General features: G+C 44.9%; 1 protein-coding gene across 1 annotated transcript in view; it reads left to right on the top strand.

The window, feature by feature from the left end:
* The window catches only part of MED12L (mediator complex subunit 12L), a 283,186-nt gene that overhangs the window by 234,812 nt on the left and 27,857 nt on the right, over positions 1 to 20,517 (top strand). Inside the window, exons 38-42 of the mRNA XM_054983836.1 lie at positions 1,120 to 1,335; positions 5,424 to 5,518; positions 6,810 to 7,030; positions 9,069 to 9,225; positions 9,932 to 9,997. Coding sequence (XP_054839811.1) covers positions 1,120 to 1,335; positions 5,424 to 5,518; positions 6,810 to 7,030; positions 9,069 to 9,225; positions 9,932 to 9,997 — 755 coding nt within the window. The remainder of the gene's footprint in view (positions 1 to 1,119; positions 1,336 to 5,423; positions 5,519 to 6,809; positions 7,031 to 9,068; positions 9,226 to 9,931; positions 9,998 to 20,517) is intronic.

The following is a 20,517-nucleotide window of genomic DNA, read 5'->3' as shown; positions in this document are numbered from 1 at the left end:
AATCGGTTTAATCTGTCCTTGGGCTACAGTTAGGCTTGCCAGGGCCCCCAGGGCTCAAATCAGGAGGGGCAGGGACCTGAGGAGCAGGGAGGCAGTGGGGCACTTACCTCCCATGTGCATCCACAATCCCCCATCACACCAGAAATTGTCATTATTTTTTGGCACGATGGAGGAGCTACAGGTTGTGCTGAAGACAGATTTGTTAAAAATTGCCCCCAAAGAGGTGATTTTTAATGACTCTAGCTTCTCTGCAACCCACAGCTCCCCTGTGCCATCCTCCCTGTCAGCCAGGCGAGCAGGGCTGTGTTCTTAGCAGTTGGGAGTGGGGGATCCCATGCCCTGGGCAGGGGGCTGGCAAGCCCAGCCACAATGCAGATTTACAAAAGAAATAATTTTTTTCCCTCTTGCAAAGAAGTGTGAGCCTGAAGCCACAACATTTGAAAGATGTGTATGCTTTTGCCCCAATGAGTTATCACAGTAGATCTATACATTATTATATAGAACCATTTTAGGTGTGTGGATATGCGTTTGCTATATGGGTATTGCCATATGCTGTGCTAGTTAACAGCTGTTATCAGCTGATGTTGCTATAATGTTTGATGTATTAGGCACATTTTTTAAAAAAACGATCTCATCAGTTCTTGGAAACTAAGGAGGGTTGGTCCTGATTTGTATGTGGATGGGAGACCTTCAAGGGAGTCTACGGTTGTTATGCAGAGGCAGGCAATGGCAAACCACCTCTGAACGTCTCTGACCTCAAAAACCCTACAGGGTCACCATAAATTGCCTGCAACATGACAACACTTTCCACCACCACATATTAGTTGAGGACTAGCTATTGTTTTTCTTGAAACAATGTATCTCTTGACATTTAGTTTGCTACATGTGGACTTTCAGTTGTGACCAGGGCTTTTTTTCAGGGGGAACACGGGGGAATGGAGTTCTGGAACCTCTTGAAAATGGTCACATGGCTGGTGGCCCCGTCCCCTGATGTCCAAGGGCAACCCACTGAGTTCCACCAACTCTTTTCCCAGAAAAAAAGCCCTGGTTGTGACGCAGGTGACAATCCGATGGAGTTCTTCAAAAACTTAGCATATATGTAATATTTTGTGTTCTTAGGTGGTGCCAGATTGGATCCAACTGGCCCTATCGTCCCAAGCAACACAAAACAAGTTCTGTCCAACATGCTACAACGGCGTTCCGGCACCATGATGCAACCACCATCTATTCATGCAATCGCTTCTCAGCAGCAGCAGCTACTCCAGATGAAACTGCTACAACAGCAGCAGCAACAACAGCGTCTTCTAAGACAGCAAGCCCAGGCAAGGCCTTTCCTAGCCATTTTCCCTTAAATTTTGGAGACTGTACTAATTTAATTCATTGTCTCCTCCAGAAAACTATGGCAGAGGTCAAGTTAGAATAAAGAATGTTTAAATTGTTGCATATAGGTGGATGATTTCCTTTAAACTCCACTCTCATCCTGTTGTCTCCATTTCCTCTTTTAATTTTACTGCAATTTTTGTAAAATCCTGTTCTCATATCAAAGAGACAGCAGATGTGACATTGAATATAAGTCTGGTATTTTAAATTTGTCTAGAAATAAAGTCACTTTTGACCAGTTCTGATTGTTGCAGGCCAAGAGTGGGAGGAGAGCTAGGAGGCAAGGCGACAAAATACACCAGACAACCATGATGGAGTTAAAATAGGCCACAACTTTATTGATTACAGCTCGCAGAGCATTGGTGCTGCATAGGGTGCTGATCCACCTGCCAGCCGATGACTGTCACACCCCCTTCAGACTCCTGCTAAGGGGGGGGGAAACCATGGGATGACACTTAGAGGGATACCACCTGGGTGTGCACCCATGTGGATCCCCTGCTGCCTCGGAGTGAGGTGGACCTGACAGCCCCCAATCTGGGCATGCACCTGCCATGCCCCTCTCCCCAGACCCTTTAAGGGGATCCCCATAATGAGAAAACAGAGCTCACAGGCCCTATTTTCTCCCAAACAGATCAGTGCCCAATGCCCACACTGCCTGCTCTCTCCAAAGTTGTGATGAAAGGGAGGGCTAGGTGGGATACTGGCACGAGCCAACTTTTGAGGGGCAGGGGCTGCCTTCCTCTTAAGAAGGGGCAGCGGACCTACGCAGCAAGTCCGCCTTCCAGGTCCTTAGCTCTCTTCCCTGCCCCTTGCTGCCTGGGCCAGCCTGATTTGATTGGCTGGCCCAGGCATTTGAACCTGGACTGCATGGGCTCTGCTCCCATTGAGGCTGTTGAAAGCCCGCACCGTCCCTAATGCTGGCTGCCCTGCATCATGCCCTCCTCCTGTGCGGCCCAAACTGATCCCCCCAGCTCAGTCTGGGAGTCTGCATTTCTTGTGTCACTTAGCTATTGTTGTGTGATTATCCAATTTAGAAAGAAGGTTCTGGACTCATCTGAAGATGTTTGCAGCTAGACACACCATCATGAATAAAATTCAGATACCATCATTATTTAAATTTCTAAGCTGTGGCTTTGCAAAAGTTGAAAACTGTTCCTAGAGTTTGTCAATGAAGCTGGCTTGGGCTAATTGTGCCCCATCTGTATGGCTTAATTCTGACCACCAACAACCTGGCAAAAAGTCTTTACAATGCTTCTTAACATGCCATGTTTTGGCTTGCTTCAAATGTAACGGAGAATCATAGTTTGTCATTACATGCAAATCATCAAAACATTTCAAAACCATTTTTTATTTTATTGCGATTTGAGGAGGGCTTGCATGTTCTTGTGAACTCATTTATTTCAAATAAATGTTCTAGATTATGGGCAAGAGTGCTGCTCACTTCTTGAACCAAATGTCCAGCTGAACCAAACATTGTCCAGCTTCTATATTACTTTGTCTCATTTAGACCTTTCCAACTCTGTTACTTCTCTTGTGCAACTCCTTTGGCCTGAAAAGAGTCTCCCTTCTGTTCATCTGAATCACTTAGCCTTTCTTTCAGATTCTTTTTCAACACTTCGTGCAGTGCACAAACCAGGTTAAGACTTAACTTTACACCACCATTCAATTTCCAATCTCTTAATCTCCTCCTTTCCCTTAGCCTGTTTTCCATTGAATGATCTGTGAGCTTTTCAGGAAGGAACTCTGCTACTTCCACATTCTGCATAGGCTGTATCAAACAAACGATTAGCTATAAACAGGGCTCATTTCGAAGGGGAATGCACAGGAACGCAGTTCCGGCAGTTCCCCAAAGAGGTCACATGTCAGGTGGCCCTGCCCATCTGACTCTTGGCCATTTTGGGCCCGTTTCAGCCTAGATTGGGGCCGAAATGGCCTGGATTGGGCCCCTGACGGGTGGTGGATCACTCTCCCGCTCAGCAGTGGCCCAATCCTGACCATTTTGGGCCCCTTTTTGGCTATTTTCAGCCCCCTTTTGCCATTTTGGGCCCAATTTCGGCCCTGAATGGCCAAGATTGGGTCCAAAACAACCAGGATAGGTGATGTCAACGGTGTGTGGCATATGCAAATCAGTTATGCTAATGACACACTTCTCGTGATGGCAAGGGGTGTGGCATATGCTAATGAGTTATGCTAATATGTTCCTCCAGCTCTTTTTCTATGAAATGATCCCTGGCTATAAATAAGTTTGAAATAGTAGTAGTTCTATTGGAATGTGGCCTGTCTCTCTTTCTAAGGTTATTTGCCAATGTAAGTGAAACTGTGAGGAGAAGTGGCTAAAGTGTTGATACTAGAAGTCTCGGATTCAAACCATCACTTAGCTATGAAGTTCATCAAGTGATCTTGTGCCAATCACCCTCTTTAAACCTAACTTAAAGTTGTGAGGATAAAGTAGAGAAAGAAAAAAAATAAGCTGCTTTTTGCTCCTTGGAATGAGGGTGAGATAAAAAATGAGACAGGTAGTGGAATGGTTCTCAAACTAGTTTAGAGGTATTACAAGACACCTAATAACATTCAATAATAATAACATTCGATTTATATACCGCTCTTCAGGACAACTTAATGCCCACTCAGAGCGGTTTACAAAGTGTTATTATTACCCCCACAACAATCACCCTGTGAGGTGGGTGGGGCTGAGAGAGCTCCAGAGAACTGTGACTCGCCCAAGGTCACCCAGCTGGCTTCATGGAGGAGTGGGGAATCAAACCCGGCTCTCCAGATTAGAGTCCCGTGCTCTTAACCACTACACCAAACTGGTTCCTAAATTGTGATGTGATTTCTTAGAGCCAAAACACACGAGAAGAAATACCTAGGTTCAGCACGTGTTCTCTTACCTCAAGGTTTGCCGGGATCTGTAGGCGTCCTGGAAGCTTAAAGTTTAGCATTTACAGAGCAGCAGGAAGGGAAATACAGGCGCCTGTATTTCCCTTCCCCTTCCTGCTGCTCTGTAAATGCTAAACTTTAAGCTGCCAAGACACCTACACTTCCCAACAAACCTTGAGGTAAGAGAACAAGTTTAGCATTTACAGAGCAGCAGGAAGGGGAAGGGAAATACAGGTGCCTGTATTTCCCTTCCTGCTGCTCTGTAAATGCTAAACTTTAAGCTTCCAGGACGCCTACAGATCCCGGCAAACCTTGAGGTAAGAAAACACGTGCTGAACCTAGGTATTTCTTCTCGTGTGTTTTGGCTCTTAGAGTGGTACATTGCTACTGAAAGACAATCAGTGAAAGAGTAAATCCTGTTTTGTACTTAAGGCTTGAAACAGGACAATGTCCTATTTTTATTTTATTTTAAGGATACATCTGCACTTCCTACTGCTGCTACTTGTTCATGGCAGTACAGAGACAGCAAAGTACTTCAAAATTCAGGAGTAGCAGGTGCAATGGGGCTGTTCTTTCTCCTTTCCTTCCAATATGATCATGCAAAGATAGACTCTGGAAATGTGTTGCCGTTTCCTTTGCATTGGAGTTGTGATCATATTCTTAGAACTTTCTCCCAGAACATCTGAGAATGACACTTTTTTATTTTCTTTAAGTCCTTCCATAAAATGTCCATGAAACCTTTGGTCCACCCCTTTTCTGTTTCTTACAGTCTACAAACCTGTAACTGCAATCAATGTGTTTTCTTTCCAATGTGTTATCTCACCTTCACGTTCCTTTGTTGTCTCCCTTACATCAAATTTTATATTGTAAGCACTTGAGGACAAGTTTTAAGTTCCAAAGAACCATGCATACTAGTGCAAAAATGTATGTAGGAAGTAAAGTTTAGGGTAGAATGTAACACAGCTACTGTTCCACCACATCTAATTCTTAATTCCTCAGCACATAGCAATGCCATACTCTTGCATAATTTTTTTGGAAGCTTTCAAACATTTCTTCCTAGATCTTATTTTAAAAATCTCGCAACTAGCTGAACTGTTTATTCCCATCTCCTTGTAGGGTTTTTATTTAGAATATGTAGTAGTAATTTCATTTTAAAATGGTTTTTCAGGGTCCAGCAATTGATCAGGCTGCTCTTTTTGCTCAGCAAGTCCGGTCGTCTTCTCAGCTTCCACAGTACCCAGGGATACAACAGACGCAGGTACAGAACTCTTCTTAAAGATTGATTCCATATGGGATTGGGAGAAGCTGATGTTGAAAACTCAGCTTCATTCCTGGAATGCCTTACAACTGGTAACTAGTTCAGAGGTTTAAAAGTGAATACTCTCAAGAATTCCAAAATCCTATTATCAGTAAAATTTCATTCATTCATTCATTCATTCATTCATTCATTCATTCATTCATTCATTCATTCATTCATTCATTCATTCATTCATTCATAGTTCGCCTTTCTCATTGAGATCCAAGGAGGATTACAACAGTGCAAGTAAAAATACAATATAATTTATTAATTGACTAGTTCACAGCTGATGGTGACCTTCACAGGGGAACTCATAGCCATTGCTGAGCTTATAGATAGGCACTGACCACACTGATGTGTTAATTTTTGTGAATCAACACCTCTACATGAAAGCTGTATTTTGTACACATGTGGTGGCTCACAGTGTTGATGCAATCATGGAGATTATCCTGTATGTGCAGGCCTCCATGAACTAAGCTATACTTTTTAGAGCTACAGAATGCCAAGATAGTTGTTCAGATTTTTAAAGAGTTGGGTCTTGTTTCCCCAAAGCCATACATCAGCTGTGGAGAATGGCTTTTAAAAAATAAAGGAGAGCTCAGACAGTCTTGGAATGCCACTGCTGGGTGATGAAGGGTTCCTTCCGTCTCCTCAAGCTGAAACAGTGCTAGGGGGAGTTATTTCCTCATTTTTGCTGTTCCAAGTGGAGTATTCTGTATATGTGCTTCAGGCAGGAATCTTTCCTTTCCCTGTTGTGGCATTTTGAACCCATTTTAGGCTCTTTTATTTTTTGAAAGCCAATCCCCGCAAGGAACCCAGTTTGGGTCCGAGGAACCTGAGCATCTAGTTTGTCCCAGAATCAGCTGCTTATAAATTACCATTACTTCTTTGTGGGCCAGCCTTTTCTGCTCTGAAAAAAGTAGTATTTGTCTAAAGCCCATAAATGTTGCGCCTGATTAATGAATAAAAACTCTGGCAAGAAACTGATGTCTTTATGACTGCCAGTTGAGCCTGGTTTTCTTTATTACATTCAACTGGCAGCCTTAAAGAAACGTAAACACCCAATTTAAAATATGGGGATTTTCATCTTCATTTTTTTTTTTGTATTTGGCTGGTGTTTTGGAATAAAAGTGCAGTTTAAAAACTTAAAGATCATTCATTCCTTCTGTCATCTTGCTTTTATTAAAAGAATTACTTTTTTAAAAAGCATAGATATTGAAACAACTTCTATCTTGGGCTCTCTTACATGCAGACCATTCCTCACGGCTATACGATGTATAGTACTCAGATGTCATTGCAACCACAGCAGGCTGGGGGTATAGTTCTTTCACCTACCTACAATCCCAGGGCATATCAAGCAGCTCATTCGAATCCAGCTTTAATGGAAAGGCTCAGGCAGATACAACAGCAGCCAAGTGGATACATCCAACAGCAAGGGACTGCCTATCTTCAGCCTTTAACAGGCAATCAGCGGTGAGGCACTTCAACTTTCTTGTATGTCAGGAATATTTCTGGCTTGATTTCTGCACCTTTTTGAAAGATAGCTTTAAAAAGCATGCCTCTGAGAACTGTTGCCATGTTAACTATTTCAACTCTCACACAAACAGCAGTCTCTCATTACTGCCAAGTTGTGGATTGCACTTTCTCTTGGAATTAGGATTGTGTACCCTGGTGTGCAAGGCAAGAACAAACTATATTTTACAGTATGAATATAATACTGAACTATGGCTTGAAGCATTTCCTTCTTTCATGGTAGCCTGTGCAGGGAGGGTAGAAAGTCCATAGGCCGAGATTGTTCCATCCATGGAAATACCCTGTTGGACCCAAGCCAATGGTTTATGCTGAAGCGGAAGTTGTTAATTGAGTGTGAGAAATAGGAAGGAGCACATGAGCATGGGGATCATTCCAGTAGCGCCAGACCATGATAATATGCCTTGTTATATTTGCTGGTGCTCACAATTCCTTACTATTCCCAGTCAGACATCACCTTTTTGGCCAGATTTAAGGAGACAGGCAACGACTTATGTGCTTTTGAAAAATCCAGGGTATCCCATATCTTCACTCTCCCAGTCCTTCTAGAATGCAATCGGCTAAAAACTGCTTTTCTACAACTTCCATTAATGTCAGCTGGATTTGTGACTGATATTACAGCATGCTTTTTCTTAAGTCCCTGAACTTCTGCTAATGAAATATATTAATTCAGTTGATATAATGGGTCAGTTGATATAATGAGTTTAACAGAGTACATGTTTGTGACCTTTTGTCAACAAAGGGTTGGTTCTTCCAACTCCCTTTCTCTAAATCAGAAGTTGTACTCTAGAGTGGAATCCTCGTCCTCCAACAGAACAAAACTCCTCACTTACTGGAGAATCCAACCCATAATGTTTCTAAACATTTGACTCTACGGTGAACCTCTCTGAAATTGTATTACATATTAAATGCCTGCAGATAAAGTTTCCATATCTCCTTGAAAGCATCTCCGAGGTAATAGGGACCAGACATGGGACCAGTCTTGGCTGTTTTTATGTTCCAGATGTTACATTTCTGTGCTCATGGAAATATTCTATTTCTTAGGCAGATAGCAAAATAACGTAATGAAGCCAATGGAACAACAATGCCATAACTCACAGAATTTGTCACAAGGACCATTGAATGGTGTTGAATGCTCTTTCTATCATTTTTTATTTGATATTAATCTCAGAATGGTCAACTTGATTAAAGATTATTACTGAAGACCATCCTATGGATTACAATATTAGTCCACTGGGTCAATTTGAAAATACATCATACCTATATTTTACTGTTCTTGTTACAGCTGTTCAAGAAGCAGTGCTAATGGCTAGATCCTATCTTGCACAATAATATCTGCAACCAGCCTCTTGTCCTGCTGTAATAAAGCATATATATCTGACCTTTTTGTTGGGTAAGGGGTATGGGTGTGTGCAGGGATTGTAGCTTTCTTCCCCTCTTCAACAGCAGGATGGGGGGATTTTAGTTTTTGTACAGGGTTCCATGTGTATAACCCTAGCAGTTGAATATATATTTGCACTGCAGTTCCTCATGCCATTTATGAGAAGTGACATAAAGAAGCCTTCATACATGCATAGCTTCATTTGAGTATCTGGTTGGTTCAGATCATACTAAAAGTGACAGCAAAGTCCCCCTGAACAAAGTAGAATAAGTGAATGATGACTAACTGGAGGTGGCCCTATGGCCAGTTTGTTTGCCTTTATATAAACATTTGATTTGAACTATTAACTTTTCTATTATGCTGTTTTGTATACTGAAAAGATCAAAACCAAAATGTTGTAGTAATGAAGCCTACATAGTTTAGCACAGAAAGGAAGATTTGTTTGTTTGTATTTATTATTGCCAGCCACATTTACTAATTTTTCAATCAGTTGCTGTGATCCTGCTTGGATTTTAGTGCAGAAACCTCAAAAATTAAGCTTGCATATTTTCATTTATTTCCCCAGCTGTGAATAATGTATCATTAATTCATTTCTTGCAGACTGAGTCACCAGCCTTTGCAGCAAAACCCCTTAGTCGGAGGAGCACTTGATGCTATACCAGCCACAGCCTCCCACCCAAACCTTAACTCAGTTCAGATGCCTCAGGAACAGCTGAGACAGAGACAACAACAAATTCGACAGCAGCGACTCCTTCAGGTTTGGGACATGCTTAATTTTCTTTGTCAAGGAATGAATCATTTGAATAAATCCTAAGAGATTGCTCCTCAGAGGGTTTGTTTATTTCATCTTTGCCTCCCCAAGGGAAGTTGAAATTGACAGAGCCTTCCCAGCTAACATTGCATCTCCCTTCACTTGAATGTCCTCTTGTAATTCGTCTCATGTAGAGAGACTCTTAGACAGGGCTCTTTTTCTGGGAAAAGAGGTGGTGGATCTCAGTGGGTTTCCCTCAGAGAAAATGGTCACATGGCTGGTGGCCCCGCCCCCTGATCTCCAGACAGAGGGGAGTTTAGATTGACCTCTGCGCTGCCAAGCAGCGTGGAGGGCAATCTAAACTCCCCTCTGTCTGGAGATCAGGGGGTGGGGCCACCAGCCATGTGACCATTTTCAAGAGGTTCCGGAACTCCATTCCATCACAGTCCAGCTGAAAAAAAGTGCTGCTCTTAGAGCACTGTTTTCCCCTCCTCCATTTCATCTTCAGAACAAAAGACCTGTGAGGTAGATTAGGCTGAGAAAGTGTGACCGGCCCAAGGCCACCCAATGAATTCCATGTCAGAATGGAGATGAGAACCTGGGTTTTCCAGATCTTATTCTTGAAACTGTAACCGCCATACCACTCTAGCTCTCATAATGCAAGTGGATAGTAATTAAGAGTTTTATAGTCACAATGGCAATATTTTCTCAGTTGCAGCAGCAACAAGGCCAGCAACAGGCCCTTGGTCTCCAAGCAATGCAGCCTCAGCAACCTTTGGTAAGCAAATGTTTAAACATGTTCTTAAAATATTCTTAGCCTGTCCCTCATTGTTAACCTGTCTTACTTGATCCTAAAATTCAAAATAACAATAAAAACAATGGTTCATAATTAGAAGAATAAACAACTGTGGACACAGTCTCAGAAAATCATAAAGAGAGCATTCAGTTCACAGTTACACCAATTTTAAACAGTAGTTTAAAACAGCCTACAACACCCCCCTCCAAAAAAACCCCCCTTGTTCTGGGTCTTTTCCTGTTGAAGTAGATCTAGCTTGTCTCATCCTAACCATCCATCTCTGCAGTCTTAAAGAACAAAACGGGCTTATGTGAGAAGTTTCTTCATATGTACTTGAAAGTGGTTGGCTATGATAACCTTGCGTTTCTATCTCTAGGTTTAGTACATGACACATGTAAAGTGAAGCACCTACTGGAAATTTTACAATTTAGACTTGCTAACATAGTAAAGTATATAAGTAGCAAACAGTTGTAGTAGGCTCGATATGTATGGTGCCTTTGAAAAGTCTTAACCTTTGGCCTCTCTGTGTTGCACTGCTTGAGTAAAAACCCCTTCTGGTGAACAACTCCATATAATCATGGTGTGATTCCTGTAGGAATTCCACCCCCACCCCACCCGATATTTTGGGCCTGCAGGCACCTTTGGAATTCAGACCCGGGGTGGTGGGTGCAACTACAGAATAGCTGCCACAGGAGACAGAACCAACCACAAAATGTCAGAGAGTGAAGTTTTTCTTAACTCTAATAGTAACTTTTCAACATTTCAAGCAGAAGCTCTTTTCAAATGACATGTTTAAGACCCTTGTGCTGCGGAGGCAGCTGCTACTAAAAACATTTTTTAAAAATCTGCATAGCTAAGTAGATCTCCAATGGCCATTCAAAACCCTGCAGGCCAGAAGCCCCATCTGGTCCAGGCTCCTTTCTAAAAACACTTGTCAGGCACCAAGGAAGGTGTGGGTGGGTACCACGGCACCCAGGGGCACCATGTTGGGGACCCCGGCTGTAGCACATAGTGCTACATGCATTTAGAATGTTAGTAGGAGTTGGAGCAGGACTGAGTTCTTCTTACCCACATGCTTCATTTTCTGCTAAAAATATATTTTCATACATGAATGAGTGGACTCATGAGTAGATATGTATAGATTGATATCATCAAGTCTGCTTGCTCCTAAGACTTAATGTTTTTTGAAGAGTTTGTGTTCCTTAGTACCAAAATAAGTGAGTTGGTCATTGCAAAAATCCCATAGATGGTTTGTAGGACACTTGTAAAAAATCACTAGGTACGAAATTGACACCTGGTGAAACAGGTGCAGTAAAGAAGCATTCTAGTCCTGCCTGCCAGCTACTTATTACTAGACACGAGATCTCAACTATGATGGATAATCCATGTAATGAGAACAGCTAGTAACAAAAAAGTGGATTGTCAGTGATAAATAAGAGTGAAATGTTTTGCTGGAATGCTGTATTGCTGGCATTCTGTTTTTATTTCTTCCTGAATCCAGAGACAAAAGGGGGGTAGCTGTCCACGTATCATATGACTAGAAGAAACTAGAAGTACAGTGGGGTTGGGGATTGCTACGTTGGAGGAAGGTGGCATAGATTAGTAATGCTTTGTAATGCTTCAGTGGTCAAGACCTCTCCTATCTTTCTAGGCAGACAGAAGACAGAAGGTTTGAGGTAACAGTGTGGATACCACAAATTCTATGCCTGCAACATATAAGCAACAAGACTATAGTGTTTAGGCACTGAGTGGGAATTAAATAATGGTCATTTCATACCAGCAAGCATTTCTTACACAGGGCTAGGGAAAATGTACTCTTATTTCTACTTATATTTGTAAAATTTACGTACTATAAACTTATATCTGTGTTTCTGTTTTTCCCCAAGTACATGAAGAAAAACACTTTCACACTCTGTAAAGGGACAGAAAAATAAGTGTTAGATCAAATCTTGTCCCTGCAGTTCATAGGAAACCAAAACCCCTGCCCCCACTGATCAAGTAATTGGTTTATTGAAATGAGAATGAGTGAGCATGAAACAAAACTTGAAAGGTCCTGCATGTGTTGGATTAAACAGAATAGCACAGGAATTCTAGAACACATCCAAGATTTAGTTATCAAAATGCCTGCAAAAAAAATCTGATTTGGGAGAAATTGTTCAAAACAGCTGTCAGAGGTAGCACTCTCAGTGTCTGTTACCAGGCGGGCATTCAGTCCCACGACATAGATGAATGGAAAGAAAGTATGGGCATTGGCTGGGCACTAAGAGGAAAACAGAAGTAGCAGCCAATGATATCTTTAATTGTGGTGGGAGTGAAAAATCACAGGTCACAAGAAGAGGGAACTCTTTCAGCCCTAGCACCTTTAACAAGGAGCAGAAGTCAAATTTAAGTAGATGATTTTGTGCTTCAGAGCCCTTTACCTGCTTGAAGTTTCCCAAGCTCCGTCTAAAGAGGAACAAAGGTTCTGTTTAATTGAATTCTTGGAAATTGCTGTACCTTAAATTACCTGAAGTCCTTCAGAAGACTTTGGAGGGGTACTATAAGGAGGCCTTTCTGGACCTTGCTGAGGTACATGCTGGCAGTTAATGCAAAGCCTAACAAGAAACACTCAGTGAATTTCCATATGTTTCATCTACTAAATACATATAAGGGTTAATCATGATTCATGCCATTTCCTCAGTAGCTAAAAGCTTCTAAATTTCACATTGAACTGTGAGATATCACATGTGCTTCTTGCAGACACAAGGGCAGATTCATCCATCTCAGGGAGACACTTCATTCATCATCCCCTTCATAGCCACATGAATGCCAACTGCTGCAACATTATTTTGCTATTTGTCTTATTCAGATTCACTAGAATGTCTGCCAGCCCTAATTGCCTGCATATTTAGGTAACTAGCTTTAATATTAAAACAAGCTTTAAATAGCTGTTATTGCAGCATAAGATTATGGTAAAATAAAATTCGAGAGTGAAGACTGAAATTTGAAATGTGTATTCCATTTATCTCCCACCTTTCCTCCAACATAGATCTCATTGTAGCATAAATAGGCTTCTCAGTAAATCTCCCACCTGAGCAAACCCTGTTTAGCTTTAGCAAGGTAGCTGCATCAAATGCTCCCCAAATCTTATGGGTTATTCTCTTGCACCTGTATAGTTAAGGCAGAAGCAAAACATCAGAACTTTGTTGCTATAACATTTATCAGTGAGAGTAAATAAAGCCAATATAACAGCAAACATAACCGTGAAATGGTATTATTTCAAGCAAATAGAATCTCAGCAGCAATAAGGAAGCAAAAATCAAGTTCCTGAAAGCAGGGCTCAGTTAAATGACAGAAAGGTTCCTTTGCAAGATATTCCTCTATCTTACAAGTGCTGGGTCTTACCTGTGTGTGTGTATGTATGTACCATCAAGTCACAATCGACTTCTGTTGATCCCACGGAGGGGCTGGCAAGGCAAATGAGAAGCAGAGGTGGTTTGCCAGTGCCTTCCTCTCCAGAGTCTTCCTTGATGGTTTCCCATCCAAGTACTGAGCCAGCTTAGCTTCCAAGATCGGGTTTACACCATGTCGCCGTCTTACCCATAAGGTTTTTTTTTATATAAAATACTTTATTGTTTTATTCCGAATATAACAACCCGTCACCGACATCACCCGTGTAGGGACCTCCAGGCGGTAGATACATAAATATTATTCCATACAATATTATTTCATGTTCACAATTACTCCCTGTACAACTCATTCCACTTAGCCTTATAATTAAATTAACCTCTCAATTTCCTATTAACCGACTAATCATCTCAAATTGTTTAAACGTTTCTAAGTACCCCACCATCTTTCTAAACCAATTCTCCTCTTGTTCTCTAACCTTTAACCCATTCATTCTACGTATCTTCATTGTAAGGTACTCTAAAACTATTATATTATTCATATTTCCCCTCCAGTGATTAATCGTCAATTCCTCAGCTTCTTTCCAATTCCTTGCTATAACCTGTCTTGCTGCTACTAACATCAAATTTATCCACTTAGATTCCTCTCTTAACCTTAGCCCTATTCCATCCAAATTAATAAGTGCCATTGCTTTAGATATGCTTACCCTTCTTCTCACTATCCTCGACATTTCCATACCAATTTGATCCCAAAACCTTTTTACTAAAGGACAGTCCCACCACATGTGACTGAACGTTCCCAATTCTCCACATTTCCTCCAACAATTTTTACTCCCCGATTTTGAAATATAATATAACTTAACCGGTGTATAGTACCATTTCTGTATCATCTTCAGACCTTGCTCCTGCATTAACCTAGATGTAGTAACTAAGGGAGGTAACCTAAACATAATTTCCCACTCTTTATCCCTAATTTTACCTTGAATTTCTATTTCCCAATATTCCTTCAAGAATTCTCTCGGTGACTCCCCTGTGCCTAATAAAACGTTATACAATTTTGAAACTTTTTTTTTTATCTTCTCCATACTCTTTCACCAATTTTTCAAAGGGAGTAATTAATCTTTTACCAATATCATTAATTTCTTCCTCCTTCAACAAGGAGGAAATTTGGTTCACTGTCCGTCTTCTGTGCAGCCCCACATGGGACTGCGCCTGCGCAGGCCTGCCGACCGGATTTTTCTTTTCTAGCAAATGTCCACTAGGGGGCGCACGTCCGACCCAATGCGCATGCGCGGCCGTTTCCCGCCCGAGCGACATTGGGCGACGTCGCCCCCTTTCCCCTCAGTTTCTTCTTTGCCGCCGACCGGTAAAGACCTAGCTGTCCGCTTTTCTGAGGAAACTTTTTCCAGTGAAGATGTCTGAGAAGTCTGAGAAGTCGCTTTTTAAGCGTTGTTCCACCTGTGCCACAAAGATGACGAGGACGGACGGTCACTCCGTGTGCCTCGAGTGCCTGGGAGAAGGGCACATCGTCGGTAAATGTGAGCACTGCCAACGGTTCACCCCGAAGGCGAGGGCTGAGAGGGCGAATAGGCTGAACGCCCTGTTGTGGAGAAGGGCGATGCGGGCGTCGGGGGCTCCGGGTACCCCTGGGGGGCCTCCACTGGCTGGTGGGACGGTTGACACCCCCCCTGAGACGGAATCTGTCCGAAGGGCCGCTTCCACTTCGCGTTCCCGCTCGCCAGATCGCCGCCAAGCCCAACACCCGACCCCGGATCCGAAGGGGGCTGCGAGTTCCGCGTCGGGTCGCAAGCATTCCATGACCCCCGATCCGAAGGAGGCTGCGAGTTCCGCGTCGGGTCGCAAGCGCTCCACTCCGCAGTCGGATCCGACTCGGAAGCGGCACCGTTCCAGGTCCCCGTCGAGGTCGGAACCGACCGCCACATCGACTCCGAAGGTGCCGAGGACTTCATCGGATCCGAACATCCCCGCTGGGTCGGTTCCCAAACCGTCGGATCCGACTCCGACTCCGACGGCGTCGACTCCGAAGCCCACTGAATCGGCTCGCGCTGGTCTTGGTTCGAGGACGAGCTCTCGATCGGAACCGAAGGCTTCGGATCCGTTTCCCAAGTCACCAACCCCAGTTGACCGGAACCGAAGCTCCGATCCGACTTCAGCCTCCAAGGGCAAAAAGAAGTCGAAAAAGAAATCTAAACACCAACAGTCGACATCGGTCCAGACGGAGGAGGTCCTCTGGGAGAAGCCCTCGACCCCGTCACCACACCTGTCCTCTCCGCTGCACCACTCCACTGATGACGGTGGTGGTCTGCCCGACGCTCCACCTAGGGCTGCTGAGACGTGGCATGCCGATGACTATATGGGAAGGGAGGACCGGCCTTATTGCCTTCCTCGGAGTGGCTATGATAGGGAGGGCTCCCTGTATGCCAGTTCTCCTTCGTTTGGCAGGGAGTATTGGGGTGACGCTCGCAGTGAGTTCTCCCACTATGATTCCCCCAGGCATGTCTCGCCTTATCACCGTGTGGAACCTTCTCAGGGCCCAAGTCCCAGCCCACCGTCTGACCCGTTGCCAGATGACATCATCATTGGGACTGGTCGTGTGTCACCCTCGGAGGACTACAGGCTCTATTCTGAGCAGATGGTCAGAATGGCCCGTTCTCTCAACATCGAGATATCTGCTGTGGATCCTAAGCCAAAGGACAAGATTGTACAATATGTCCAGTCCGGGAATCCTCCGACTATTGCTTTCCCATTCACCGAGGGCCTGGTAGAGTTCGTTCACGACATCTGCGAGAAGCCGGCCTCTGTGTATCCAACATCCCGCAAACTGGAGGCCCTGTACAAGACACGGGATGACGGTTGTGCATACCTCTTTGCACACCCACCTCCTTCTTCCCTCATTACGGAGGAAATGCAGACCCGTCAACGCCAGGGGTCTTATGTGGTGCCCATTGACAAGGAAAGCAGGAAGCTCGATTCATTGGGCAAGAAATTGTACTCCTCTGCTGCCTTGACGCTAAAGATCTCCAACTATTCAGCCATCATGGGAGCATATCAAATTTTCCTTTGGAACCGCATGGCGGCCTTTATGGAAAAGCTCCCTGCGGATCAGAGGGTGTTGGCAAAGGTGGTTCTTGATGAAGCCTTGCGCCTTTCTCGTCAACAGATAAATGCTGGCCGTGACACCGTTGACACCTCTGCCAGAACATTGGCCTCTTCCATCGTCCTCCGCAGGCATTCGTGGCTCCGCACGACTGCTCTACCCATCGAGACGCGGAATAAGGTGGAGAATCTGCCCTTTGAGGGTCCATCCCTGTTCTCATCCAAGACGGATGACTACCTCTCCCAAAAATGCAAAGATCGGCTGACAGCCCGTTCCTACGGCATCCTCCCAGCCAGACCATCTACCGAAAATCGGTTCCAGTATCGCCCTTCACAGGGCTTTCGTGGTCGGCAACAGCGACACCAGCCGTATCCCCGTTATGGGTCCTACAGGCAATTCCAGCAGCCTGCAAGTTCCTTTCAGCGCCGGAGGCCTAGCTACCGCCCTCGTCGCGGTCAACAAGCCCACGATGCCAAAGAGTCAGCTACTCAGCCAAAGCAGTTCTGACTAGAATTCAAACAGTCTGTTGTGTTTGGAAACAGATTGGTTCAGTTTGCCTCTGCATGGGCAGAAATTACATCTGATAGTTGGGTTCTTAATATCGTTAAAGTTGGCTATAAAATTCAGTTTGATGTTTACCCAGTGTTGTCTCTTCCTGACCGCTCAATGCAATCCTCTTCTCATAACTTGCAGGCTGAGGTTGTAGCATTGCTAGATAAGGGGGCTGTGCGGGAGGTGCTCCCTCAGGACCCCCCTTTAGGCTTTTACTCCAGGATGTTCCTGGTAGACAAGAAGGATGGAGGGGTACGACCCATCTTAGACCTGCAGGAACTGAATAAATTCGTTCTCGTCAAGAGGTTCAGGATGCTTACCTTGAACACGGTCCTCCAGTTAATGCCCGAGGACGTGTGGTTCGCTGTCCTGGACCTCAGGGATGCATATTTTCATATTGCCATCCATCCTAATCATTGGAAGTACCTTAGGTTTCTATGTAACAATAAGGCCTACCATTACCGAGTGCTTCCCTTTGGTCTCTCAACAGCCCCACGAGTTTTTTCTAAGTGTATGGCTGTTGTAGTTGCTTATTTGAGGGAACAGGGTTGTACCATCTATCCCTATCTTGACGATTGGCTTCTAGCAGCTCCCTCTGCTGATGCACTCCTGGCCCAGATTCGTACAGTGATGCTCACCTGCTCCCGGTTAGGGCTTTTGGTTAATTTGCAAAAGTCTAACCTTACCCCGTCCAAGAGAATACTGTTTATCGGTATGGAATTGGATGGTGGTGTAAACAGAGGTTTTCTCCCCCAGGAGCGTGCATTAAGAATTGGCAGGATGGTGAACTTTTTTTCCAAGTGCAGGTTCCAATCCGTGACAGCGATCCAGAGGCTGCTGGGCCTGATGGCCTCTTCTACAGCAGTCACCCCTATGGCCCGGTTGCACATGCGACCTCTCCAGCTGTGGTTCCTGTCGGTTCATGATTTTGAACACAAGTCCCAGAATAAGCGGTATTCCATCCCCAGAGAGATTATCCGGGCCTTACGATGGTGGCTCGTTGAGACTAACCTCCTTGGGGGTGTTGCGTTTGGGTCCATCCAAACCGAGATCACAATCTCCACTGATGCCTCCACGGTAGGATGGGGAGCCCAGTGTGGTGCCCTGAGGGCACATGGGGTTTGGTCAGAGCAGGAAAGGAAAGATCATATTAACCTGCTAGAATTGAGAGCGGTCCGTTATGCCCTTATCGCTTTCGCAGACACGCTGCAGCAGAAAGCAGTTCAGGTGCTCACAGACAATTGCACCACGATGTTCTACCTGAACAAGCAAGGGGGCACTACATCCAAGGCCCTCTGCGACGAGGCCGTTCGGATCTGGAACTGGGCCGTGGACAGAGGCGTGTTCATTCAGGCGGTCCATATTCCTGGCACCACCAATGTCATCGCGGACACGCTGAGTCGGATGCGATTCGACAGCTACGAATGGACCGTAGCAGACAATTACCTGAACTCCATCTTTTCGGACTGGGGTTTTCCAGACGTAGACCTCTTTGCGTCAGAGACCAACAAGAAGGCCCCGCTATTCTGCTCCAGAGGAGGGCTAGGTTGCCGCTCCCTGGGGGACGCGTTCCAGATACACTGGACAGGGCACCTGTTTTATGCCTTCCCTCCGTTCCCACTGCTGTCTCGGGTTGTCAGCAAAATCCAGAGGGATGGGCTGCACTTAATTCTAGTGGCCCCCTTCTGGCCCAGACAAGCATGGTTCCAACATGTCATGCAGCTTTCACAGGGGTCATATTATCGGTTCACTCTGAACCCGGACCTTCTGTCCGACAAAGGGGTTTGGTATCACGACCTACCCAAACTCAACCTCACTGCTTGGCACATTCGGGGACGGAGGGGATGTCTGACAGGGTAGCTGAAATTTTGCTGAATGCTCGTAGGGACACCACTCGCAGGTCATACACAGCTAAATGGAAGCGTTTTGAGGCCTGGGCTGCGGCCAACGCAGTTAATGTTTGGGATTGCCAGTTGTCTTCTGTGTTTGAGTTCCTCCTGTCCCTAAAGGATGGGGGACTCTCTAATTCCTCTATTAAAGTTTATTTGGCTGCCATTTCAGCCTTCCACCCTAAAATAGATGGGAAGACAGTGTTCTCCCACAGTTTGTCTAAGTCTTTTTTGAAAGGGTTGTACAATATGTATCCACAAGTCAGGGGAATTGTTTCCCAATGGTCACTGCAGGTAGTGCTGACGGGGCTTATGAAATCACCCTTCGAACCTCTGGCTACCTGTGATTTAAAATGGTTATCCTGTAAGGTGGCTTTCCTGATTGCCATTACATCTGCCCACAGGGTTAGCGAGCTGGCTGCCCTGAGGTGGGACCCTCCCTTTTTGAAGGTCCATCAGAATAAGGTGGTGCTGAGACCTGACCTTCGTTTTAGACCCAAAGTGTCCACTCAATTTCACACCTCACAGGACATTGTCCTACCTATCTTTTTTCCTGACCCTTCTGATAACTCTGAAAGGGCCTTACATTCTTTGGATGTGAGAAGGGCTATTTTATTTTACCTTCAACGTACGTCACAGTTTAGGAGTGCCAAACAACTGTTTGTGTGCTATTATGGGCCCAGGAAGGGAAAGGCTGCTACAGCCCAGTCAATTTCTCGCTGGGTTACTCAGACGGTTAGGGCCTGCTACTCGCATGCTACGTTACCTTGCCCTTTGGAACTGAAAGCTCATTCCACCAGAGCACAGGCTGCTTCTGCGGCCTTCCTTAGGGGCGTACCCTTGCAAGACATCTGCAGGGCTGCAACGTGGTCGTCTTCTGACACGTTCGCTAAACATTACGCACTAGATGTGTGGGAAAGGAAAGAGGCTGCTGTTGGTAATGCAGTGCTTCAGTCTCTTTTTCGGTGAGAACACATGCCCGCCTCCTGGGTAAGTGGCTTGTGAGTCTCCCATGTGGGGCTGCACAGAAGACGGACAGTGAAAACAGAGTTGCGCTTACCGTAACTACTGTTCATTGACGTCTTCTGTGCAGACACACAACCCTCCCTCCTACCCCGCTGTGTTCTTCCAGATAATGTGAAGGCATTCGGCGGCAAAAGGAGAAACTGAGGGGAAAGGGGGCGACGTCGCCCAATGTCGCTCGGGCGGGAAACGGCCGCGCATGCGCATTGGGTCGGACGTGCGCCCCCTAGTGGACGTTTGCTAGAAAGAAAAATCCGGTTGGCAGGCCTGCGCAGGCGCAGTCCCATGTGTGTCTGCACAGAAGACGTCAATGAACAGTAGTTACGGTAAGCGCAACTCTGGTTTTTTTTGCAGCCAATTAATCCTACTAAAAATATTATTCTCCTCTTCCACCATCCCTTCTGTTCCCCACACCTTTTTCAACTTTGTAATCGTCATCTTCTTTAATTTATCTCCTACCTCCTTTGACATTGATCCCCTCAACGGGGCAAATTTATCATAATACCACATTTTGGTAAGAGGTACTATCCCTGG

The sequence above is a fragment of the Eublepharis macularius genome, chromosome 6 (genome assembly GCF_028583425.1).
Source record: "Eublepharis macularius isolate TG4126 chromosome 6, MPM_Emac_v1.0, whole genome shotgun sequence".
Lineage (NCBI taxonomy): Eukaryota > Metazoa > Chordata > Lepidosauria > Squamata > Eublepharidae > Eublepharis > Eublepharis macularius.
The sequence above is the reverse complement of the archived record's forward strand: the minus strand, read 5'-3'. Positions and strand labels throughout refer to the sequence as shown.